General features: G+C 41.3%; 1 protein-coding gene across 4 annotated transcripts in view; it reads right to left on the reverse strand.

Moving 5' to 3' along the window:
• sgcd (sarcoglycan, delta (dystrophin-associated glycoprotein)) overlaps window positions 1-26,694 on the reverse strand; it is a 124,724-nt gene that overhangs the window by 15,952 nt on the left and 82,078 nt on the right. For all 4 annotated transcript variants that reach the window (XM_061703085.1, XM_061703086.1, XM_061703087.1 and 1 more), the window contains 3 exons: window positions 16,920-17,021; window positions 14,446-14,533; window positions 13,168-13,287 (listed from right to left, as the gene is read on the reverse strand). In XM_061703085.1, the coding sequence (XP_061559069.1) occupies window positions 13,168-13,287; window positions 14,446-14,533; window positions 16,920-17,021 (310 nt within the window). The remainder of the gene's footprint in view (window positions 1-13,167; window positions 13,288-14,445; window positions 14,534-16,919; window positions 17,022-26,694) is intronic.

Raw genomic sequence — 26,694 nt, forward strand, 5'->3', positions numbered from 1 at the left:
AAGCCTCATCACAGGCATAATCGCTCGCCATCGGCGCCTCAGTCGCCGGCGATCAATGTAGACGAGCTGCGGTTGCGCATCGGCTTCCTCTTGCTCTCGTAAACACCGGGAGCCTTCCTCTACCCACGCGAGAATCGACAGAACCCACCTCGTCGTCTAATTTCCTCTTTCGCCAGACGATTTCATGGGTAGGGTTTCCAAAAACGTGATCATGCGCGTTTCTTTTCATCTTCCTGTCCCTCCATCTTCGTATTCTCGCTATCACTCAATCCCTCATCACACACCACATTATCTTCAATTTCATCAGTCTTTTTCCCCCCCCCCAACTTTGATTCCCCCCCACACACACTCCCACTTCCTGCATGCCTTTTCATTCTCACTGCTTCTCCTCACTTACTGGCACAATCCAGATAAATCAGAACCTCATGAAGCATGCGATGCTTGACGTGAGTAAAGCTTCGGAGGGCAGCGGAACCGAAGCAACGTGGAAAAACGCGGGTGGACGCAAACATGAAACATATCCCAGAAGATTCATAAACATTCATACTCCAATTGAAGTGGTTTTGCTGATCCATAGCAAGGCCATTCGTGGTGGAAGGTATAGGCGACGCTGTTATGTTGAAAACGGATTATTACCAACAACTGAGTGGGTGAAGCTGCATTGGTAAAATGAATAATGAAGAAATATAGATTACTGGCTGAGCTGAATAAGCACTGGAGGAATTGTTTTGATTTATTTGTTAATGACTTTCTGGACTGCTCTGTCTTGATTCGCTACAACTACAAAGCTCAACTTACTGTGTATGTCGAACCCTGGTAAAAAATACAGCAAACAAAATACCCCAAAGCGACATCTTTCAAATCGACACCTTATTCACCAGGTAATTGAGGAAATGGCCACTATAAGAGGAATTATCATACGTTTTTGCACTAGTGCTAAAAAAACCTGGTCTCTAACTAATATACATTGCCTACTTTAAGTGATATTGTAATACATTTGTATATATTACACTCCCAAAATTGGGCGACAGGAACTTTCATAGAAAGACATAAAAAAGCCAAGAGTACCGATAAAAAGTAATATCTTTCTCAAAAAAATACATTGCCAATGAGCCACTTGGGCCGTTCAAGCCCAGATGGCCGAGTCCAGGAAGTGAATGTATTTTGCAAGTAGATTGATAACCTGACCAACCATCTGTTCCCCCCCAAATTTTCCCGTGGAAGACATTTCTCAGACCATTAAGATCACATCGACCCACCTCTAAGCTCCATCGCCCAAGCTGTCAGAAGATTTCATTCGAACACGCCTTTTTTTCCCCAGCCCGTCGTGCAGTAAATCCTTTACCCCGTTTAAGAGCTGTCAGGGCGACTCCACAAGGTTTACCTTAAAACGTCAGCCGGCATGTGGTATCTGTCTTGGTTTTTACCAGTCTTGGCATAAACCTCATATAAACATGCTGACGAAAAAAAAACAAAAAAACAAAAGTCAGCCGGCAATGTGCTATTTCGGGCTGGATCTGCAAGAACGTATGATCAAAGCACAGCTGCTACAAAAAAGAAGTGACATCTCTGGCTAATGGAAATTTGCAAGAGCAGACACAGGATCATATAATGTATTTAGCAGCATGGTGTTCTTCGCCCGAGCTTATTCTTGTACAGCGACTGTTGTGTTAGTCAGGAGACCTTAAAAAAACAAACAAAAACTGGAAAAGACATTTGACGCCCACCTTACAAATGTTGATGATTGCCAATATTAACTCATTCCCAGCTGTGAACGTTTATATTCATCCAGCGAAATCCAACCGTTTACTACCACTGACGAATATATTCGTCATGTGCATTTTTTTTAAACAGTAGGCGTGGAGCAGGGTCTCGCCCAACTTGAGCTGTGAAGTTCAAACTTCGACGTAACAGTAATGACAAACGGCGGCCGGTAGATGGCAGCATTGCGTCGCTTTGGATTTGAGATCAGCACAGCTTTTGAGTTGAAGATATAGATTCGGGTGAATCTTGGCTTGTCGAGTCGACAACCTATCTACTCCCCGACATACAAAGATTGTCTCTCAGCAAAGATGCATCACTTCCTCGGACGAACCGTACTACTTTCCTATTTAAAGTGCAAACGTTTTGAATGGGAGGATAGGTTCCTCCCCAAAGTAGAACAGAATAGTTGAATTTGCGACTAGTGAACCATGAACGTGCAGTGGATTACTGTACTGTCTTTTAGACACTGTGACGCAGCATGTGGTTCATCGCACAAGGTTATTGTCGTTACAGCGACTGCAGTGTTAGTCGGAAGACTGTTTACTCGGGAGCGATTTAATGTCAGCCGATCAGTTAAGTGGCTGTCTGAACATTAAGCAACCGAGCGATTGGCAGGCATAAAAAGAAAGCAAGGAAAATTGCAAAGCTCCCTATTTCACCTGCGATTAAAACATGATAAAACAGCAGCATTTGATTGAGCAATTAGCGTGCCGTTGTCTAACTGTCAGCCGCTAAACGACGTCATTACGCCCATCAGTCCAAAGCGAACGGCGGCGAGCGGAGAAAAGCGCATCGTCGGCGCAAAGCAAACCTTTTGGTGGTTTGTCATCAGCGTCCACATTTCAGAGATGAAATATTGGAATACCCTTGAAAATGGCATCCCTTTGTTTCTCCACCCCTGGAATGAGGCTTTTCTTAATGGCTTGCCGCCATTAGCCGCCGGAAGCCAGGGTCTGCATGCCAAATTCTACACCACTCCCGAGCTGAAAAAGCAGCAGGTGGCCCAGTGGAGGGGAAATTGGCTGCATCCATCTGGCCCTCAGCTCTAACGCCTTCCATTCGCTGTGAAAAAAAAAAGACGACATCAATCTGTGATGGGAGCCACAGCTTGGAAGGTGTACGGCTCCCGGGTTTTCTCTTTAGTCCTCACTCAGCATTTTGCGGAAAAAGTTCAGTGACTCCCCTCCATATTCCTTCTCTGCCATGACAGTGAACCCCATTTATCGCAGAGGATGTATTCCATACCCATCTGCCATAGGAGAAAAGCCACGCTGTAAGTGAGACCGTAGTACAGTGTACAAAAACAATACTTGTTTTAATAATTTACCCCTCCAAAACGCTTTAAACACATTTTAACTTCACTCATTAACAGGCACATTTAAAGTATTTCCTAGCGCCTGTTCTCTCTGATGCATCGTTGCCCAAATAAGAGGCACAGCATGCTTGCTTCGAGCCGTTTATTTGTCAGTCCTATTTGAAATGTACTTATAAACTGGCATAAAACAAAACACAATTGAACAATTAAACGACAAAATGTTCAAACAAGTCATAATTTCATCTAACGAAGGTCAGCTAAATGCAAAATGTCACGACTGGCTAAAGGAAACGAGCAGAGTTGCTAGGGTAACGAGAAACCTTCAAACAACTGCTACTTCATTACACACTGAGCAGCAGTGTGTACAGTCAGCGCATAGAAAAACAGACACCGTCTCCGCTCTGTGGGAACAAAGACCCTTACTAGAGTTTAGTTGAGGACCATCTCTGTCTCTTCTTTGTTTTGAATTACAATGCATTTCTTTTAGTAGACCTCAGTGCTGTGGCACAATGTGGAGCTACACTGAAGCCACGCCACTTCATACTACATATCTATACTGTAAAAGCTCATTTAAAAAGAAACAACTATTGCTTAAAAATATAGCAGGACCACAAACAATGAACGGCGATCTAGTGGGGGCGAAGACTGAGTTCCATCTTTATCCCAGGGAGGACGAAGGTGATGGCGTGGCTCGGTGTACAGCAGATGAGGGTCTTGAACCGCACGAGTCCTCGAGGGTGGATCACTGGAGCTTTTTTCGAGATTGCACATTAGCATGAAATATGTGGCGGCGGCCAGGCCATTGACTCATTAGGAGCGGGTCAAAGACAGCCGGAGGAGATGCCGTGACCAAAGACGAGATGACTAAATGAGACACGCTCGCTCAAAGAAAAGCTGGCGATGTTTTTTGAATGATGGAGTTAGTGTCCGTGACGGTGAACAGAATTGGTGAGTGACCGGATGGAAGGACATGGTGAGACAAATAGAAAATACAGTGCACAGTTACGGTGCATAACATATTTGTTAGAATATTTATTGTGCTGGACCAGCCTACCAAATTTCATGTTTCTTGGTAAAACCTGCTTCCAGGGGCAAATCTTTTTCCGGATGGTGCTCCTGAGCCAATTTCTGGGAGTCACGCCTGAGACAAGCTGGCCGACTTCCTGTGCATTTGACAGCATTGGTTCTTGTGAATGTTTTATATGTCTACTTATGCTGGACCTGGCTGCCAAATTTCATTTTGCTCGGTAAAACTGCCTCCGGGCACTGAATGTTTCAAAGGTTCTGGGATGCGCTACTAAGCTAATTCATCACATAGACTTGCACTTGGATTAATGCAGCTGTACACTTTATGGAGTATGGTAAAAGCCTGAAAGATTATATTTTATCATCAAACATGTAATTTGGGTTGTGTTTCCATAATGGTTAATACACCAGTGTGTATTAACCATTATAGAAACATAAAATAAATGAGCTTGGTAATTACAAATGCAATTACCAGACCTTACCACTTTTTGACTGAATTCTCGTCATCCTGTTTGCAATTGTGCGCAAAACAAAAGCCCGAATAAAAATCAGAAAAAAATCCTTTTCACAGAGAGGCAGATACGTACTGAAGTGCGACAAGGCTTGCGACAGTAATTATCCTTTGTGCTGACATGCGCTTATTTCAATGCCCAGCTCAATCAATTCTTCAACTGAATAATCCCACACTTTTCATGATGTATTTCAAAAACAACACGTTGCTCCGTTTCACCGGTGGGCGGTGGGGAAAGAGGGGCTCGGTCGCAAAACAAAAACACGGTGACTATAATTAGAACAGTAATTTGCTTCCATGTAAGCAAAGCACTTTTGATTTCAGATGACACCCAAAAGCCTATTTGATCCATGAATGGGTTACCTTACAACTCAGCTCTTTGTAAAGGCAGAATTGTTTGAATACAGCTCATGCGCCTTACATTTACAGCGAATCATCATCGTACAGTATTGACACACACAAAAAAATATATATAAATATGGTGACAATTAGATGGAGCTGGGGTAAGCTGAGTTTGCATCAACAAGGAAAGATGCGCAGTAAACAAGCGAAGGTGAAGTAAAGCCTCTCTCAAACACAATGCGGATGACCTTGCTGTGTATTAAATGTCAGGAAAAATGGGGTTTTTAAGTCTCAAGAGTACAAAACCGAGTGTACAACTCAAGTCACAGGTCACTGGAAGCCTAAAATTAAAACGATGCGTTTTAAACGAAGACGCTAAGAAAAATGGACTCTTCAATTGCTTGTATAGAAATAGTTGTGTCTCAGGAGTGTGAAATCACAAACCCAGTATGTCTACAGCTGCTCTGCGGCCTGGAAAAATGGATGCTCCTCCATCTAAGCCTCTTTCTTATAACTCCATATAACTCCGTTTGAGCCACACAAATATATCCACTTAAAGCCGCCGGTAGGGGCTTTTGTCCAGTTGTGACAACGAGGCGCTCTTATGTGGCTATGCCAGCCCGAAGCCTCGGTCCACGTTGTTAGTCAGGTCAGACTGGGGGGAAAAAAAAAAAAAAAAAAAAAAAAAAAAAATTGTCCCTCTTCTTTTCCTTTCTTGATGTTTCCAACTTTCTCAGCGTGACATGCGCGCACTGATGGCCGACATTTGCATTTTTGGGGCATAGGCATAGCTTGCGAGCTAGCCGCATGCCGTAATTGTGTTGGATGGTGGGAAAACAGTTCAATGCTATATCGGCACAATTGAGTAATACATAGTTCTCAGTTTTCATCTGGTGCCCCTCAAGCATACAAGAATCCTCCTAATGTTCTCTTCTCTGCGCCGAGACGACTTTCACAGTCACCTTGGAGATCCATCAGTAATGATGCGCCGGCATCGCCGCTGTCGCTGATAATGCCTCCGTGCCGGATGCTGTAATGGCATTAGCACACAGTGCGCTCGCCTCCTCCCTCTTGATGGATGCTTCGTCATATGAGGAGGGAGGGGGGTCGTGAAGACAGATCGGTGCAGCTCATGAGATCTACGAAAGTGATTCTTCAACTGGGGTCCACGAGCCGTAGCTTGGGGATCCCCAAAAGTCATTTGGAATAAATTATTAAGTCGTACGATTTGGAGAAAGCGCAAACCTACATAGGAGGGGTTAATAAAATATACATCAAGATATTACTCCTCCTGACGTCAGCTTTGGCTCAGTTAAAGCTCTGATAAGGTTGTTACGTACATGAATCTAAATGAATGATAATTACAAACAAAGTCGTCTTTTTTGTACTAAATGGTGTATTTGTTAGAGTATACTGTTGTCACTAGCCATAACGCGGTTCACTTTTTAGGGTCTCACTATTTGGCAGATTTTTTAAAATCGTATGTGTAAATATATCTTGGGCTTTTCGCCACACCGCGGGATTTTGCACTGATTATTTTTCCCCAAACGGACTAATGTCACTGCAGACTTGCGTAGCAATTAGTGCGACACAGGAGGAAAGACTGCGAAAATATATATATATATATATATATATATATATATATGCAGTCGCTACTTTGCAGTTTTTTGTCTAACGGCCGTAATGTTTGCAGATCTTTGTGAAAACTATCCTCCATTATTCGCTGAACAACTCTGTGTACAAAAGTAAGCTTTAGCACCATATTCACTATAAGTCGCTAGCATAGATAGATAATTGTCGTAAATTAATCATTTTTGGAGCAATCAGGTGAAATTGGATAATTTGCCACGGCACACTTTTTGATCTCTCACGGCAAAATAATGCGCCTCGACGAAAAGCCGTTTGAGCATTCATTTAGTCGTATTTCTGAAATTCGCTTGTTAAAATATGATTTTCTTACCTCGTTAAACTTTGAATTTAATACCATAATATTATGATTATCTTGGAAAAATACAACTTTGTTCTTGTATGATTCCAACTTTTTATCCTGATAATAACGAGTAAAGATAACTTTTTTCTTGGAAAAAAACACAACTTCATTCTCATAACTGCATTTCCTCCCAAAGTTATGAGTTTCTAATCGAAAGATTAAGTTTTATTTTCTAGGAAATAGACATTGGAGGGTCCTCAGAAATTCTTTAAGGACCCACCAGCTTCCCATTTTTCAGGCCAGCCTCACAAGCCCCCCGAGCATGGAAGGCTTGCGGGGGTGGTGGAGGAAGGAGCTCGCCCCCACCCAGAGCCCTGTTTACAATCTAATCGGGCTTTGTGACCACCGGCGTTGGGATTTATGTCAGCCATGAAACGAGGCTGGCGGCGGTGTCCTCGAACCCAGCGGCCAGCCATGTGTGAGGCGCACGCGTTCCTTTCCGGCCAAACACACAACGAGGCGAGATTCCTTAGCCAGGAAATTGGATATCCTGCTTCGATAAAAAGGTACTAAACCCCCATAAAGAGACAGCAGGTCTAAATCGATTGGGTTTACTTTTGCGAGTCTTAGGGCCGAGAGCACAGAAGCCGCTAGATCACAGCTTCGTGGAATGTTACTCGTATACTACAACCACAAACAATAACAGTGGCGGGAAAAACACAAAAAGGGCTATTACGGGGGGGGGGGGGGGGGGGGGGGGGGGGGGGGAGCAAAGAGAGAGGCTGGTTGAGTGAAACAAATAAATTGCTTCCTGGAACCTAAACATCAATATATACAACACTGCAGAGCAACCGTCGAATAATATTAAGCAACGTGATCGCTGTATTACAATATTTACAGTACATGAAATAAAAAGGACAGCGAAAATGCAGCGAAATGGCAGAACTGAGGCCCGCCCCACACTAAGCGACACAGCCGAACGGAACGGACTGACTGACTGTCGGCCACTTGTCTTGTTGCCGTTTCCAAAAAATTGCAATCGTCGGCGAATGGCAGCGCTCCCGTTGTCTCGGTTTGCAACAGAGTTCAAACGGGTTCGTCAATATCCCTGTGTGAACTAGTTTTGTTTGGGATGGTAAAAGGTGGATTAAGGATTAATTGGATGATACACCAGTGACCTTGTTTGTTCTTTGGATTTAAAATCCTTTCTTGTAGCTAAAAATGGCCGTTAAGTGCGTATGCAAACATTACCTTGGTTGTCATGGAGAAAAGCTCTGAGAGGCGCACAGATTTGTTGCATTTTCTGTGCCAAAACAAAAAATAAAGGTTCAACTTGAACTCGGAATAAAATGTGTACTTTCAACAACCGTCAACTAGGGGTTGAACCGATTAGTCGACTAGTTTAAAAGTTTGAAGTCGACTAATCCTTAATTGCATTTTCCACCCCCCCCATCTTGTCTTTCAATTAGACAATTTGCGAAGGACTTTCGACTCAATTCCTCGACTTTGACTGGGCTTTCATCAAATTACAGTCAACTATAAAAACTATTTAGTTGTTCACCCCCTATAGTCAATGAAGACCATTCAACTTCTGATATATATATGGCGGCACGGTGGCCGACTGGTTAGAGCGTCAGCCTCACAGGTCTGAGGACCCGGGTTCAATCCCCGGCCCCGCCTGTGTGGAGTTTGCATGTTCTCCCCGTGCCTGCGTGGGTTTTCTCCGGGCACTCCGGTTTCCTCCCACATCCCAAAAACATGCATTAATTGGAGACTCTAAATTGCTGTGAGTGCGAATGGTTGTCTGTTTCAATGTGCCCTGCGATTGGCTGGCAACCAGTTCAGGGTGTACCCCGCCTCCTGCCCGATGACAGCTGGGATAGGCTCCAGCACGACCGCGACCCTAGTGAGGAGAAGCGGCTCAGAAAAAGGATGGATGGATGGATGGATATATATATATATATATATATATATATATATATATATATAAAAAGCAGTAGTAAATCATCTTTATGATCATCCAAGTCTCCGATACATTAAACCTACATTGCACCAAGACTAATATAATTCCAGAGAACATTTTTACAGAGCAGTCTTTGGAATATCTGAACGGTTGAAAGGAACGGTTGTGCCTTATTATTACGATACCCTGTCACCCTTCAAGCTGCTTACCGCCCGTGTATAAAGCTAACATGCGGCTCCTAAGAAAAGAAACGCACAAAGAGCACATTGGCCGTCGCCAGGGCTTTGCACGGAACGCGGTCGCTCGACAGGAATCCGTTGCACATTGGCCACGCGCTCCAGATAACGGCGTGAAAGGCGCACCGCCGCCTCTGCACAGTAACTCGGCTGTCTTTTATCGTTTCATTACAGCTTAACGGCGTCCACTCCGGAGGAAGGACAGCGGTGAATAAAACGCGGCAGGAGCTTTGACGGATGGCAAATATAAAAAGGAAGACACCTTGTCTCCATGAACTTACAACATGATCACGCCGTTGATGGTACAACAGCAGGAGCCAAACAAGAAAAGGAGGCCTCGCACGGCGGAATTGCAAAAATCTGTGAGGAACTGAGGCCCCCGCTAAAAAGGTTTATAATTGCCTGTAGATGCCACAATATGGCGAAGAACTACAGTTATGTGAATGAAACTCCTCAGCTCACTTGAACGTAGTTGATTGGCACCAAGAGGCCACAAGATGGCGGCAAATCACTACACTTGTCTGATTGAAGCTTCTCAACTAATTTCAACATAGTCCCATGGCACAAATATGCCACAGGATTCAGCAAAGACCTATGTTTGTCTGAAACAAAACCTCAACTCACTTCAACATAGTTCCTTGCCAGTTATATAGCAGCAAAGCACTACTTCTCTCAAAATGAAACTCCAACTCATTTCAACATAGTTCCTTGGCACCAAAATGCCACAAGATGGTGGCATAGCACTACGTTTCTCTTGCGTAGCTGCTTTAGAGCGGCTCGTAGTCACGACGACCCGGTGGGATATAATCCAGCCACAGAGGCTTTGAGCGGCTATACTGTATTTTGCGGCTCAGCCATGAAAGATGCTAGACAAAGTAGCATCTATTTTTCAGGACGTGTTTTCAGCAAATTCAGCGGACACACGCACACAGCGTTGGAGGGCAGAGAAAAACGACTCGATTTTTCAGGATTTTGATATTTTTTTCATATACTTTGAAAAAACAGATGTTTGCAGGGCTCCCCTACAAAACCGATCCTGAAGCCAAGCCCTTGGTGAGAGAAGTGGATGGCGGAATCTACGTCTTTCGCAGTCTAAATCCAAGGCCATAGACAGTCGCTCTAATTTGTTTCAGTGACAAGGTGAAGGCCAAGGCAGAGACAAACGCTTTAAGCAACCTGTCCTTTCGGTCGGATCGGTAAATAACCCCATTTGTCAGGTAAATAAACCCCCTTCATGCGCTTGAACCTCAGCATCAAGGTGACTGCTGCTCCCCAGCACTCCATTCCTCCACTCCACTGCGTCTCTCCGCAGGAGTCAAACTTTGAACACGTCCGCTCGCTGCTGATCTCCGAGGGGGAAACACGCCGCACGAGTGAGCAGCGCTTACTTAGGAAACGAGAGCTGATTCAGAAGGTGGTCGGCGCCACTCCGGGGAGAAGTCGCCTCGACACGGGGAAGCGCTTCTACTAAATGTTTCAGGTTTGGACTTAACTACAACTGGGTATTCGCTCCTGAAAGCTTTCGTGTCCTTAGGGTTTTAGCGAGCGTTTCTTTCAAGTGCTTCCGTTCAGTACGGTACCAGAAAAAAAAAAAAAAAAAAGAAAATAGCACTGCATTTTTTAGGAAAAAACAAAACAAAACAAAAAACCCAACAACAACAACAAGTAGGTTTATAAAGTGTCTTTAAGGTGTGTAGCCTACTGAGTGACGTCAGGATCTGGAGTTAGTTTCTCTGCGTGTGAGCGTCTGGGCGTGAGTTGTGGCCTACAGCAGCTCCTCGTGAGTATTCTCATTTTGAATTTGTGTCTTTGACTGTTTGTCTCATTCAATCAATAAACGGATGAAAGGGCGTCAGCGACTGTCCCCCGGCGAATAGCTGAGGAATTGGAACTAGTTCGGCTGCAAATCGTGAACATTTCCAAATATTTGATACTCCCTTACAATGGCCATGAAAAAATAAGAAATAAGTTGGGGATCATGAAAAAAATAAAGCGAATAAACAGGGGTTTCGGCAAATAACGGGGGATAGGTAAGCCCATAAAGAATGTCAAAACTTAAAATTGATTGGAGCTTCAGTAAAAAAAACTTTGTATTTTCACTCACAAAGGCAGCACATCACCAAATTCAGACTTAATCCATTCAGACTGCACCTGCACTGTATTTGAAGGTGTACTATTAGGTCCCAAACATATCTCTCATATATGACAAGTAAAACATATTTATTATAATAAATTATTATTTATTGATATATTATTTTTTTTTTTTTTTGGGGGGGGGGGGGAGATTACATAACATTGAGTTGGCCTGGACTAACTGGTAACCACAGCATTACGCCGTCTGCCCCCGTTGGCTCTCTATTTCCTTATTTAAAGGTCTATGCATTGCTAATGTAACTTATTTACACCTTATTTCACGGTCTATGCCAGAGATTCCGATACTGCAGTTGAACACCCTTCAGGGGGTGCGCGAAATTGGAAATAATGGCGCTCTAGTAGGCAGCACGATGGAGAAGTCTGCCACACGTTTGATCCCATCCCCAAAACGTGTCTTGGCAGAACTCGAATTTGTCCATTGGTGAGGATGTCAGTGTGAATTTGTCTGTCTGTTACTGCGACCCTAATGAAGACAAGGTCCGTCGAAAATAGATGGATGGGCAGTATTGTATCACATTGAGAATGAGATTTATGAACGGCTGACTGGTGAGCAGGTCTGACGCTGCTTCTCTCGCTGAAAGTCAGCTTGGGTCGTCTCCAGTTACCTGCGACCCTAATGAGGACAAGCGCGATAGAAAACTAAAGGATGGGTGGTGTCGTATCACATGGAGTAGATTTAGGCATGATTGACTGCAGACCAGTGCCAAAAATCATCTACTGCTTATAATTATTCAACACAAATAGTGGAAGTAGTATAAAATCACACACCCAGATAATTTTTTTTTGTTTTCTGCCCATTTCTGAAATTCTGTCTGTAAACCCTTCTGAATGTTTCAGGATTGTGACTTCATCGTCTGCATGCGCCACATGCACAGATCCCCTACAGGAATCGACAAGTGTAACTGGGCAGCTTGGTGATGAAGTGCTGCCTCCACAAGTGAAAATACAACAGATGTGTTTACCGTCCTTCTGAAGTCGAAACCGCTCACTTTGTCGCAACCCCTAACCCCACCCCTGTTTGTCATGATCGCAGAAGAGAGAGAACCTCCCTCTCAAAACAGGCTGAATTCAGCGAGGCTAAAATTAGAGTGAGACGAAAAGTGCAACGCAGACATGTTCGTAAGTCACCTGGGAACTAATGTTGTTATTTAAGAAAAAAATTAATAAACCATAATAAGACTCCTTGAACAAAAAGCAAAGAGTGGACGTGTTCGCCGCGATTTAAAAGTGGAACAATGCCGCGTCCGTCCCATTATCCTTCCCTCCATCTCCTCTGCCGCCATCTGTGGCTCGGCGGCACTTTCCAGCGGGCTGACGCTAACGAAATATGACCGCGAAGGATGTTAAGTGCATGGAGATGAGCGGCCGGAATAACCGCTCTCATCTGTAAACGCGAGGCGCAAATTGTCTCAGGCGACGCCTCGAGGGGGATTCATTCACATTATTTTTTTTTTTGCAAAATACATTTTTACTCAAATATGAGCGCATTACGCTGGTGAAAAGATCGCCGTGACTGATGGGTATTTTTATGCAAAAGATTCAGTGGAATCTGAATGATACCACCACTATATGTTGCAATACTATTTTATATATATATATATCTATATATATACACACACACACACACACAGACGCCATATACTGTAACAGCAAACAAATGCGCCACATACATTATCCGGAGCAGTTAAGAATCAATATTTACTCAGAGGTCAGAATAATGCTGAATAGTTGAAGATACATGGGCCAGCATTACTGATTATGAAGGCCCTGGGCAGATTACATTAACATGGCAACACATACAGGCTGAAATCTGATTGGACAAAAAACAAAACAAAAAAAAAAAAAACAATTTCATCAGTCAGAACAAAACTCTTCGATCCACAACGTCATCCGACGAAAAAAAAAAACGAGGTACGAACCACTCACCCATCACCCGGAGCCTCTCTGCGCCCACCACCACTTCCTGCTCGTCGGCCGAGAACAGAAGCTTGCCGGTCGTGGATTTGACCTCGAACATCTTCCCTCGCGCTTTGAACCCGCTGGATCCTAAACCCAACAAACACAGAAGGGAAAAAATAAATAAATCAGCCTCCAACACAAATTTCACCGACCAACATAAAATTGGGTTGGCATGTCTATAATAACACAGTAATAATAATAAAGTAAAGTAAGTAACACTTAGTAATATCTAACATTAGGTCATGTAAATAAAGTAATAATACAGTAATACAGGGCACATGGAAAAGCCTCAAGGACAAATGCTGAAATTGAACAGAAAGTTGGCCATTTTGGACAAAATCCAGGACTTGTACTTTGATAAACCCAAATGAGCCGCAGCTGCTCGAATACTGAAAGCCTTATTTTATTTTGACACGGCGAGATGACCAACCCCCAAAAAGTAGTTATACAAAGGAGTAGAAAACGGTAGCTGATTGACACTCCCAATTGATTCTGTTGCTCTCCATTTGAAAAGGGCAGCGGGGGTGGGTGGGCGGTTGTTGTTCACGTCCCTTCCAGACACCGTTTGCGTGTCAGAGTCAAAGGCGCTCGGCGTGCAGGTTAACGCGGAGTGATTTGTAAACCTTGCAGTTTGCCAGACTCTATCAGCCGCGAGAGCGCAACGTCGGAGTTACGGCGGCCGTGGATCCAGGCAGCCTGATGGCACACGAAAGGAGCGGCGCGGTATAGCATGAACAATTACAAAGTGCCACGTGAAGTTTTACAAGGAGACGTTGGTGAAAAAAAACAACAAAGTTGAGTGGTACCTGGACTTAGGAGTTTATTTATTTATTTTTTTTTGTGACCAAGCTTGGAACTGCTTTCCCCATTGAAATGAATGGCAACGCCATGGATCAGTTTCAGCCTCCCCAAAACACACCACCATTTTGTTCTTGTAATAAGGAAAATAGCACTCTGTAATATTTCACTTGATAAAAACAAATAGTAATAACATGATTAAATAGAATGTCAATAATTAAACAGATTATGTATGTTGATTAATTCACTGTGGCTCCTTCTGATGTGTGCGACTGCCACCATCGGGCAGTGTAAGCGGCAGACAAGCGAAAAACTACACACACACACGAAGATCAGAGAGGAAAACTTTTTGTTGTGTTGTTGCAGTCGGTGTCATCAGCGTTTTGAAAACATTTGACAAGTGAAAGCATCGTTAAGTATATTTTTTATTCTCGGGCCATGTCATACCTGTTACGAGTTGCGTGAGCAGCTGGTTGTTGCTGTTGACAATGTTGACAGACACGTTTCGGGACGACTGCAGGTACAGAGGGCGACCCTGCGGACGAACAATTATTTCATTTATTTTTAATAAAAACAAATTCGCATGAAGAGAAAAAAAAAAACCTACCAAGTATCATAACCTATTACAGGCACTTCTCCAACTTATCATTTCTCAGCAAAATAGTTGAAAAGACAGTTTGCATCCAGCTAATCTCACATCAAAGTTGTGAATGACCTACACAAAAACAGAAACTCGCCAAAATTATCCATTCTTGCATTGGTTGACCTCTTTCACAGCGGCTTGAACGATAGGTTCTATTAACTGGTCCAGTTCTTAACTGGTTTAAAACCAACTTACATTACAGGCACTACTTCGTATGTGTTAGGGATTTTAGTCCTGTAGGACGGACATCACACGGTGTCCCCCAAGGGTAATTTTTTAGCCCACTGTTATTTAATCTTACATGCTTTGGCTTTCTTAAGTCATACGCAAATATAACAACTACAGCGACAAGAAAAAGTCTGCCTGCTTCTCAATTTTTTTTTTTTTTTCAAATTTAGGCTTGCACATCTTCAGTGTAGCACCACCTGGTAGCGCAACATGCCGGGCAGCACTGAACTCGACTGGAAGTCATGCAGTGTAATTATTAGCAAGCAGAAGAGGCAGACACGGTGCCTTACTAAGCTCCAGTAATAGTTTTTCCACAGAAGAGAGAGAATATATGCCTGTGAGTATTGTTGTACTGTATGTATGTTGACAGCAAGAGAATGAGAAATAACACTAAAGTGTGATTTAATAAGTGTTTGCCCCCCCCCCAATAGCTTTATGTTTACAGCATGTGGAAGTGGTAAAACTACAGCAAAAAATGTTTTTATATGGTCTCTCTGTATCGCAAATCCTAGGTAGTTCTGGCACGACGGGGGGTTCACTATAAATGGTTGGCGACGGCCAGCTTTTGATCCACCGTCCCACATCCTCTGCCGTCACCGAGGCAACAGGGCATGTTAGTCCCGGCAGGACGTCTTCGTCTCTCACGAAACATAAAGAAAGTGTGTGCGTGTGTTTGTGTGTCTGCATTGCTTTTATTTTAGGCCCAGAGCCTTCATATAAAAGTCTGCGGTTACGAAAAAAACTTCGTGGGCTGAGCACATTTGAAGGGGAAAATATGCCCGGAGATGTCAAGTGGAGTGTCATTTCAAGCGCCGAAATATATATATATTTTTTCATCTGTTTATTAATTTTCAGTCTTTGAATATCAAGTTTTTCAATGAAGAATTGATCAAAATTCTGCAATTCAAATGTTTCAATGTGTTAAAGTGTGAGCGGCAACTGCTTGAGCAAGAACAACAAAATGTGGATTTTTTTTCTGCTCTAACAGGGAGAGACATCTATATATATATATATATATATATATATATATATATATATCAGATAACATGTCCCAAAAATTTCAATATTAAGAGGATACATGTACTAATTTAAAAATACAAATGCCTTGTATGATCAAATCAATAAATGACAATAAAAAAATGAATATAGGAAATAAAATAGAAAAGTGTAAAAAACAAAATCATATATATAAAAAATATAAATTAGACCACAAATATTTGCACACTACATTTAATATTTTTATATGGATATAGATTTTCATAAAAAACAAATGATAAAATTTGAAAATTTTTTTATCAAATGATATGATAAAACATGAAATATACAGTACTATACTATTAATTAGGTTGATCAAGTTTGTTTTTCAATTTAATCACATTCAATAGAATGACATAACATTGATATAATGCAAAAAATGACAAGTAGGAAATAATAGAAATATAAAAATAATTTATATTTACATTCATAATTGCAAATTATAGAATGTATAGAAATAAAAATAAACAATGCATTTAATATATTATAATACATTATTTGTTCTAGATTTGGTAATAACCATTATATTAAAATAAGTCAAATATAAATAGAGGAACTAAAATTAAAAACACAAAACTGTATATATAATTTAATAATTAAAATTCCTTACAGAATGCAATATATAGAAACAAGACAATAACCAATATTTGCATTTTATTTATTTTTATGTGGTAACTTTAATAATGACATAATATAGAATAATTCTTATATTGCTAAAATATGAAAGTATCAATTAACATTTTTATTTATTAATATAAAACTAATGATACAGAAATGTAAAAAAAAAAAAAAAAAAAAAAAAAAGGAGACAAATGATTTGTTTTTTGTTGTCATACAATGTTGCAATTGTTTTTTGTCAATGTCTTTATGTCTCCAAAGTGTTCTGTAAATTGACTGTCTGTTGTACTAGAGCGGCTCCAACTACCGGAGACAAATTCCTTGTGTGTTTTGGACATACTTGGCAAATAAAGATGATTCTGATTTAATAAATATATAGCGTAAGTTAGTGACTTACTGGTTTGGACTGGATTTCTTTGGCATAAAGAGGCTGAAGGAACTCCGAGTCCCCTTCCAGTTTGAGGCCCTTCTCCGTTATTCTCAGGTTGCCCATGCCGTCCTGCCACGGAAACAAACACACACACACACACACATTGGTCATATTGTGTATATTATTTAATGTACGTCCATATTGTCACTCACGCATTTACACTCTACTCTCAACTGTCTCTCACACACTCACGCACACTGCAGCAAGAGAGGATATTAACCAGCGACTTTATATCCTGCCTTTTTTTTTTTCCATCACCTGCTGGATCAGTGCAAAGATAAGACGGCGCGTGAAAGTGGAAATATTCTTACTCCTCCCTCGGGTTCTAAGGGAGCACATGGAGATCAAGGCAGGTGAATCCCGACGTGGCAGAGGACGATTCTCCCTGTATTATATTGCAGAAATGGCTTATTGCCTCCCGATGAGAAAATACCATCTATAGTGGCAGGGGATAGTTAGCTACTCAACTGCAGATGGGGAAGGCACAGGGAAGGTTTCTAAACAGACGCGTACAACATTGTATGCCGGTGATATGTCAAAATCGACTGCAACGTTTCTCGTTGCTATTTGGTGAAAACCCACACAAGCACAGAGGGGACACTGTTGTGGACGTTGATATTCATCAACTGGAATCCAACCGTTTACTGCCACCGACGGATATATTCGTCAAGTACGTTTTTCCAACGGGTACACATGAAGAGGGTCTCGCCCACCTAGTCTGTGAAATCCAGGCTTGTAAACCACTGTCATGATTAACAGATCCCTGTAGATGGCAGCGTTGTATCGCTATGGAATTGAAATCAGGACAGCTTTTAGAAGATAAAGATTAGGTGTTGAATCTCGGCTTTTCACATCAAAAATGAGGGAGAGAAATGCCAAAACGTTGGAAGACTGACAAGTTTAGGCACCTGACTCGCCAACATTGTATGACAATGTCTGGTATAAATGGTATTTGTCGCGATAGGGAGTAGAAAGTGTGTGTCATGATCGTGAGAAGAGATGATGACGCAAGGGAATGAGGAACGCCACTGACGTTCAACTTGAGTCACGCAGTAAGTCAGCGTCACTAACGACACATTTCAAAGTTTTATATCTCTAAATTAATTATTTTGCCATCAAGCCCTTTCCCAGTCGTGTTTTTGTCGTTTTTATAGTTTGATGGGTTACAAAAGTCAAAAACATTAGCGTCAAAGTCACTGTTCTGCTTGACGTGTTTCTTTTCACCCAAAAAATCTTTTCCCCCAACTTAATAGTCAGAAACCGATGTTTACTAAAGAATGGAACAAGTTAAACTTTTTTTCTGGCAAAAGAAGAGGATCAGGGCTTATAGTGTCAACAATTTTTGGGGGATCTTGAAAATGCTCTAAAATGGGGAACTCTGCTTTGAAAACAGCTTGAGGTGAATTAGTTAATAAAGTGTCCCCCCCCACCCCCCACGATGTATCCCAGTAAATAAATAACACTGATGTATGCTAATTAGCTGCATTGTTCAGTTCTCAGTAATATAACTGTTTTTATTTCGCCTTCCAATCCTAACTTTTTTTTTTTTTTTCTTCTCTTTTGCGTGCACATGGCAAGGCGAGCGCCCATGAATAATTCACCACATGATAACGACTTCTTAGCAGGACACTCAGATGAGCAGCTTTACCTTCTTCTTCAGGGCTGTCTTCTAACGTCAACTTTGATCTTCTGAAAAAGTCTTCACCCTTGTTTGGGCTCCCTTGATGACAACTATGGTTGCCTCCTTGTCTACTCGGCTTTTTATGCCACCTGCCATCCTTTTGCCCGGGGCCCTGCGGCTCTTCGTTTTTCACGTTCATTCCAACCACAGCTGCGCTCAAATGGGTTGGAATTCAAAGAAATGCAGAAAAAAAGTATATTAAAAGGGTTCATTAAAAAAAACTTTCGTTAAAGGCTGTTAGCAAATCTAGGGAGACTTCGGATGGTTCTTTAAAGCAGTTTTCAGTCAGTTCGTCACTAAGTGGACAATAAAAATGATCTCATCTGTCTTACAGCAGCTTCTGATAAGGGCTCATTTAGTCGAATTCGCTAGTAGGAGTTTGTCAAAGTACATGCTCCGGAATTCGCTTCAAACCAAAAATGGCCGACGACTTGTTCAATTTCGGACATGGGCCCTTGAGACTTTTTTGTGCATCCTGTGATGTGACATTTTAAACTGATACAGGTTTTTGATCTGGGCTAAATTGTGCGAATGTATGAACTCTGGAATTTCCCGAAATGGACGATTTGAGCCAAAACGCCAGACTTCCGGTTCAATATCGGGCATGGTTCCTTGAGACTTTTTCGTGCGTCCTGTTATGCCAGCCAATTTCGTGTCGATCGGTCACACTTGTGTCTGTGTGTACGTATTTGAAAAGACAGCTTCTGCTACAAGGACCGCATCGATCGTTGCCTACACTGTCTCCCCTGATCCTGATGCACGATTGGGAATTTGTGTCTCTCTCTGTGTGTGTGTGTGTGTGTGTATACTTGTCGCTGGACTACTCAGATTGATTGGCAACAGACGAGCCACAGCAACATGGACGCTAACGCAGCAGCTCGTATTCCCCCCCATAACCATTCATCATCCTTCTCCTTCGTCTTCCTTTAGATGCCTTCAGAGGTACGGCGAGGTCTGGTTATCAATAATACAGAGCACTCAGGCTATTATTGAGTGTCTGCGTCGATATGCATCAAGCCCTGGCTAACCCGAGGCGAAAGCAAATATAGACTTCTGAAGGCCTGGGGGGGAAATATCACAATGACTCCCGACATTAAAAATACACCAGTCGACAAAGAACAGAGGACTTTCATAATTCACAATATTGAGATGGAGGCACGGAAACTAACCGAAACAATCAGGGAGCGTTTAATATACAGTGGTACCTTGACATACGAGTGCCCCAACATACAGGTTTTTCGAGCTATACGGGACATTAATGGATTGATTTTTTTGTTTGGTTGTTTATTTGTTTTATTTTTTGGCTGGAAGCTTTGGAGCTTTCCAGAGCAAGTAATGTGCCATGATGCCCTGGCATGTGGGCAAGTAAAGCCACAGTCACCGATTCACTTACTGAACGAGACACATGGTCAAACACACAAATACAAAATGAAAACACTCGCAAGGAGCATGAGGGATACGCTAACAATGACATAACCAGCCAAACCTCAACTTTGATCAAACCGTTTGGGATGAAGTGCTTCACAGTCAGGAGCTTCGGGTTCTAATCTCTCCGTTCTCAAGTTACCCGACCTACACACACACACCCCGAAAAAATTCTTCTCAGATTAAAGACTCTCAGATCGAACGCTACTTCGCTCACCAAAATTCAACTTGCTACAGCTAACAATTGAGCAGAGATGTGAATACAGATAGGAATGTTAAGGGTCATTTTTCCGTTCTACTGCATGTTCAGTGTGTATGGCGCTTCTATCACCAAAGTCAGTTGGGATTTTAGTCTTGCGCCACCTTTTTGCATGGACGACCTACTTAGGACTCTTCTCTCTCGTCGAGAACTGTGGTAAAAATAAAAAAAAAATCTATTCTCAAAAATCAAGATCAAAAGGTTTATTTGAGAATAAAAGACTGACTGGATGAGTCACCATCTGGGGCCATCTGTTCAGCAAGAGTTTTGCAAAAGAAAAAGGGGAACACTTGTTTGTTATAGAATGTCAGTCAAATTGTCTGGTTCTGCCATTAAACCAGAGATGTTCTTTTTGTTTATAAAGTATACAGTGGACCTCCGATATTTAGCATCAGCTCATCGTTTGCAGTCGTGCTATAACACAGATTTTTAAGCAACTTTTTTTTTTTTTTTTAACAGTATACGGGCAAATCCGAATTTAGAATTGCACACCACAATCACAACAGCTGTAATTCTCTTTTTTTTTATACTGTTTGTACAATATTTTAGTGTTATCCATTGCTCTTGCTCTCTCTCAATATATTGCAAAGTGTGTGTTTAAATGTGTTTGTCTCGTTATAAAAGTGTGAATCCGTCAATGGTATAAAAATATGCCTAGAGTGTCTTTATATAGGGTATTTCTATCTCGTAGATTTCACTTGGGGGGGTGGTCTGGAACGTGACCCCGTGATGGAGGGGGGACGACTGAACATATATTACTGTATTGTCACATGTATATTAGTCAAGAAACAATTTTTTTTTTTTTTTAATCAAAGTTTATAATTACAGGAACATCTATGCTAATTTCTATTAGCCAATCAATGTGGTTTTATATTTTAGGTTAGCATTAAGCTAGAGGACTTTGGTTTGGATCCCAGGTGACAAAGCATATGGCAGCTAACGTAGCAGTCGATATCATTACTCAGTGCTACACGATGGCTATCAGCGGAATTAGCTTTGAGATTGCCGCCTCGCGCCCCACCCGAACGGGCCCGACGGAGGTCTTCGACGTCGTACCGCATCATCCATCAATGAGATGAGAGTCGAAGAGGGGCGAGGGCGAGGGTCGACAGTCTGAGAATGAACGATGGGGCACACAGAGAGACAAACGCGCAGAGGCAGATTAGGGCATAGGGCCCACAAGTCGCGGCCCAAATGAGGAGAGATAAAACGACGGCACGGGTGAGGAGAAGGGGTGGGGCGCTGTCTCTGTATCACTCTTGCAACCGGCCGATGACAGTCTGTTGTGGTCTTTATCGTCAGTGTACGTACAGTGTCGACATGAAGTGGGTAGAAAATAACTCTACACACCCCTTTTCCTGCTCGCCCACCACCGATGATTTTGCTACGCTTGCGATCGACGGCTGATGCCTGCAACCTGCGGGGGGCGCTCTCTCTCTCTTGAATGTTGACCGGTCCCCATGAGGACAAAACACCCCCAAACACACATTGTTGTGAATAAATGGAGCCAAAGTGGAGTGATTATTAAGTCATTACTTTGGCTTAATTGGATGTGCTTATTGTTTTTACGGCTCATCGGCGAGAGAATGGCCGCTGTCGCAGCCACATTAATGTGTTCATGCTAAAAACTGCAGCAAAGCCACTTGAGGGAAATCAAAGCCTCCTTCAGGAGCAAGTCAACTTTTTCCGTTAGCCAAACAAAAAAGGAAGCAAGCGTAATTACACCCGTAGGTATGAATCTGACGATCGGCTATTTGTGCCGGCCGACCAGTCCATATTTTGCCCCGCTTCTTTCACCGCGATTAGTCAGCTTTCCTCCCACATCCCCAAAACATGCATGTTATGTTCATTGAAGACTAAATTGTCCATGAGAATTAGAGTTTATTTGTCTTTATGTGGCCTACGATTGGTTGGTCAGCCCATGGTGCACCCCGCTTCTCTCACCAAAAGTCAATTAACTGGCCACCAGTACAGGTCGTACCCCATTTCTCTCTGCAAAAAGTTAACTCGAATCGGTTCCAGCCTGCCCATGAACCTGAAGAGGACGCGCAGGACAGAAAATGGATGGCTAATTTTCTTATTGCAGTAAGCTCTTGAAGGTATGAAACCTTTGGAAACAAGTTTTTTTTTTAATGAATTCAATACTATAAAAATCACTGAGCAGAATGTCACAATCTGAGGGAACGCTGAACAAGCTCGTTAGTCCTCATTAAAATCACTTGAATTTCGCATCCTTCACACTTTCAACATAAAATAAAAAGCTCTCTCCTTTATACTGCACCTTGAGTCTCGCTTTGTATGGTGAAATGGAGCGTTTCTTTTATTAAAAATACAATTTTGTGCGGCGGCCACTAGTAATGCCTTGGAGGACGCCGCCGCCGCCGCGCCATTTTGCTTTCCACTTTTGCTGGTTTTCTTATGGAAAGGCCGCTAGGAAAAGAAAAGGCTAAAAAAAGACATCAAAGTGTTTGCGCCAAGCGGCCTTACATTCCTCTGATCCACGGGTGGGCAACCTACCGCCTGTGGGCCATATCGGGCCCACAAGTGCATTTGATCTGGTCCACCATGAAATTCCCCCCCAAAACTAAAACGAAACCTCAAAGGAACTGTATTTTTTATTACATATAAGCCCCCAAACCCTGCAACAAATTCATTTTCCTTAGTCAATCCCAGCTGACACTTCGCCAAAGAAGCGGGGTAAACCCTAGATGGGTGGCCAGTCAATTCTGTATAAAGCTACTCCGAAGCAATCAGTTTCCTACAACATACAACTGGAATCTACGCCAACACAATTTTTATTTATTTATTGATTAAACTGATTTGCAGACTTCTATCATTTGGATTCAGTGGTTGATTACTGGCTGCCTGTCTTTTGCCTGCATTGCTATTCATGTATTTCTGTGTATGTACATATGTATGCATTTGGGTTTCTTGACTGTGAGCTGCGAGATTAATAAAGTATTTATCTATCTCAAACACAATTTCAACGTTTGCAAATTTACTCTGAAAAGCATTTTCAAAGGGTGATTAGTTTCACTTTATTTTCATGTAGTTTGCTTCATACTTGAATGACAAGAAAAAAAAGGCACATGAAAATTGAATGAAACATTTTCAATAAATGCACATTTTAAAAAAATCCAAAGCAAAAAATTCATTTAAAATTTATGGCTATGATTATTAACAAGTTTACTCCAAAATGTACTCTAAAACATGCTTTCAATGTGTTCAGTATTGTTACGCTAAGTTTTATTACTTGCAGTGAACATATCTTCACACATTTATGACGTGTACAAATAAAATACAAAATTAATGCAAATGAAAAAAATTTAAATGCACATTTTAGAAAATCTAAAAGAAAAAAAGAAAATATAAATGTTAGCTAAAATTTCTATTTAAACCAAATTGGCCCTGCTTATGGTCTAATAACGCTGCACAACTAACAAAGGCAAAATTGCCTTTACATTATTCCCTTATTATTATTCCCGACTTTTGAAAACGCGCAAGTCAACCAACATCACCAAACAAAAAGGTACGGCACCGCAGCCTCATTTCAAACTTGTTTTCTTCCGAGGCAATTACATCCAAACAAGCGCGAGGCAGCCGAGTGGAAAATGGAAGAATTCGTTTCATCTCAACGCCACGCTACAAAGTTGTATTTTTCAATGACATTAAAACAAACGCACACACGTGCAAACAATCCAATATTGCCACGGCGACGGGTAATTATTTGTCAAATCCGTGTGTTCCTTATTGTTTTGTATTGAATCACTTTCTGTCGGCTACAATACGACTCTTTTTCTCGCTGAATATAGCAAAGTTGCAGAGTCTTCCTTCCTGTAACTGCTCTCGACTGCATGTCTCATTACTGCCTCCATTCCACACAGCAAATTGCACATGAACTGTGGAAACAGGTTGCCGCAGAGTTCGCTTTTCTTTTTTCTTTTTCTCCTCCCCTCCCGGTGTTCCTTTTGACGACATTGCCACTGACCATTTGACCAAAGCTGGGATGAATGGAAAATAAATAAATTAATTGCCTCAAATGAGAGCCACGTAGCTCCAATCTCACCAGCGGCGGGAGATTTAAGGCCGCCGGCAGCCAATTGCGCAGCTCGCGAGAAAGCTCGGGAGTCCGTCGAGAAAATAAATAGATAAAGCGTGACTACTCGACCTTGGCTGCAAATCTGTTATAATTCAATTATTTTACCTGCTATCTTTTGTTCATGCGCCACCAAAAGAGTTATGTTTTTATTTTCAGTGCAGCTTTGTGCATTTTCACTTTTTTTAATTTTTTTATTATTATTTTTTTTTAAATATATACTACCAGGGGTGAAATAAAATAAAATGATATAAAGAGTGGGACAAAACAAGTACGTGTAAAAAAATAAAGAAATAAAAATACTTGATGTTGATAAGTAAAATTGCCTACTTCCTGTTCAATTTAGGGAACACGTCCTTGGAGGTTTTCATCAGTCCTGTGATGATAGTTCACTCAATTTTGTGCTGATCGGGGAAACTAGTGTCCAGGCAGTTTTTTTTTGTTTTTGTTTTATGTGTATGCAGAAAGTAAAATGTCAAAAACAAGTTCCATTTCAATCCGATCCAGATTCGGAAAGCAAGTTCAAATCAACACAAATTGCTGGTTTGTATCTCTTCCCAATGGTATCCAATTTGAAACGTAAAATGAAAGTGAAATGTAGTTGAATGCGGATCGGATCCAGATCGCGTATTTTAAATCCAACATGTCAAATCGCAATGAACATCTTCAGACATGAGTATCAAATTTGAACCAAAGTTGCGCACGTGAATGACGAATCAAAAACTCGAATATTAAATTGAGTTGAATTCGAATCTGATCCAGATTGCAAATTTGAAAAACGGAAAATCCCAATAAACATGCGTGGACATCGGTAGCAAATTTGAACAAAATTTCCCGTGTGCAAGCAGCAAAATCAAACCGATTTAAACCAAAGTGAATTTCAATCCAGACTGCACATTTGGCAGCAATATAAATCCAACATGGTACAGGCGTTATTTTACGAAAGCAACTTCCTGGTACTCTGGACACCTCAAACTCACAAAATTGATGTCTTAATTGATGATTTGGTATAATTTGTAGACAACCATTTCAGGTAGAACTACACGATCGATCTGACGGAAATGTGGCACGCTACCGGTTGACGAGGGTAAAGATGGAATTATTGCGACAAAAAAAAACTTGGGACGTGCTAAGAAGAAGTGGTAATATTAGGAGTCATTATTGTAGGGGAATGCAGTCAAAATCTACCAAGGATTGGTTCAAAAATAAAAGGCAAAATTCTTCAGGAAAAAAATTGTCAGACCGAATATCAGAATTTTCTAGGAAATAAAAACAATTTTCAAAAATGTCAAATTTTCAGGATATTTGTTTTGTTATTTCGCAGAATGTGAATTTTTCAGCATTTGCTTTCATTTTTTGTTAGAATTTTTTGTTCTGAAAAAAAGTCACAGTTTCAGAACTTTTTCAGATTTGTTTGAGAATTATTTTTCTGAAAAGAACTCACGCTTCAAGAACTTTTCTGGTAATTTTGGGTGCAATTTCTTTCAGGATATATAGTGGTGCCTCGAGATATGAATTTAATTGGTTCCTTGACCACTCAAAAAAAAATTTCGGAAAGAATATAAAATCGTTCACTATAAAGAAAATCTGTATTTTTGTTTTGTTTTTTAGGAAAAAGTTGATTGAAGAAAAAACAACAGCTAATAAAGTCATAATATTGCAAAAATTGTTAAAGTTAGAAAATATACGTTTGAGAAAACGTTATTGTATGAGTATATTGTAACATGATTACAAAGTTTAGTATTAAGAACAACAACTTTTTTAAAATGTTTTTCTCACCAAAAATATTTTTCTGAAAATAATACATTTTGGGGGCAAAAGTAATATTACATGTATGTTTATGAAAAAAATATACTTGAGAAAAAAAGTCACTCATTCAAGAGTACAGTAAAACTACTAAAAAAATATGACAACAACAACAAAAAATCTAATTTAAAAAAAAGATGTACCTTTCTGAAGAACTAATTCTTTTTCAAGGAAGAGAAACCTTTTACAGCAAATTTTTTAAAAAAATCTAATTTTTATGAGCGTTACGGCCTTACGGCCTATTTGGAGAAAAACGACGGGCTCATTTGGTTAAAGACAACTTGCTGGCGGCGAAACCGTGCACAAGACTTCCGTCCTGCGTCGAACGAGTGTTTCTTTAAATAAAAAGGCTATTAGCATTCTTGCGCGCTTGCCAGAAGGGAACATCTGCGTCTTCCAAAGTTAGAAGTGCAGCGGGGCAAAAATAAAGACGAAAAGGGAGACGACCTCCCGACTCTCAGGTCTGATCCGCCGG

Source organism: Phycodurus eques, chromosome 17 (genome assembly GCF_024500275.1).
Source record: "Phycodurus eques isolate BA_2022a chromosome 17, UOR_Pequ_1.1, whole genome shotgun sequence".
Classification (NCBI taxonomy): domain Eukaryota; kingdom Metazoa; phylum Chordata; class Actinopteri; order Syngnathiformes; family Syngnathidae; genus Phycodurus; species Phycodurus eques.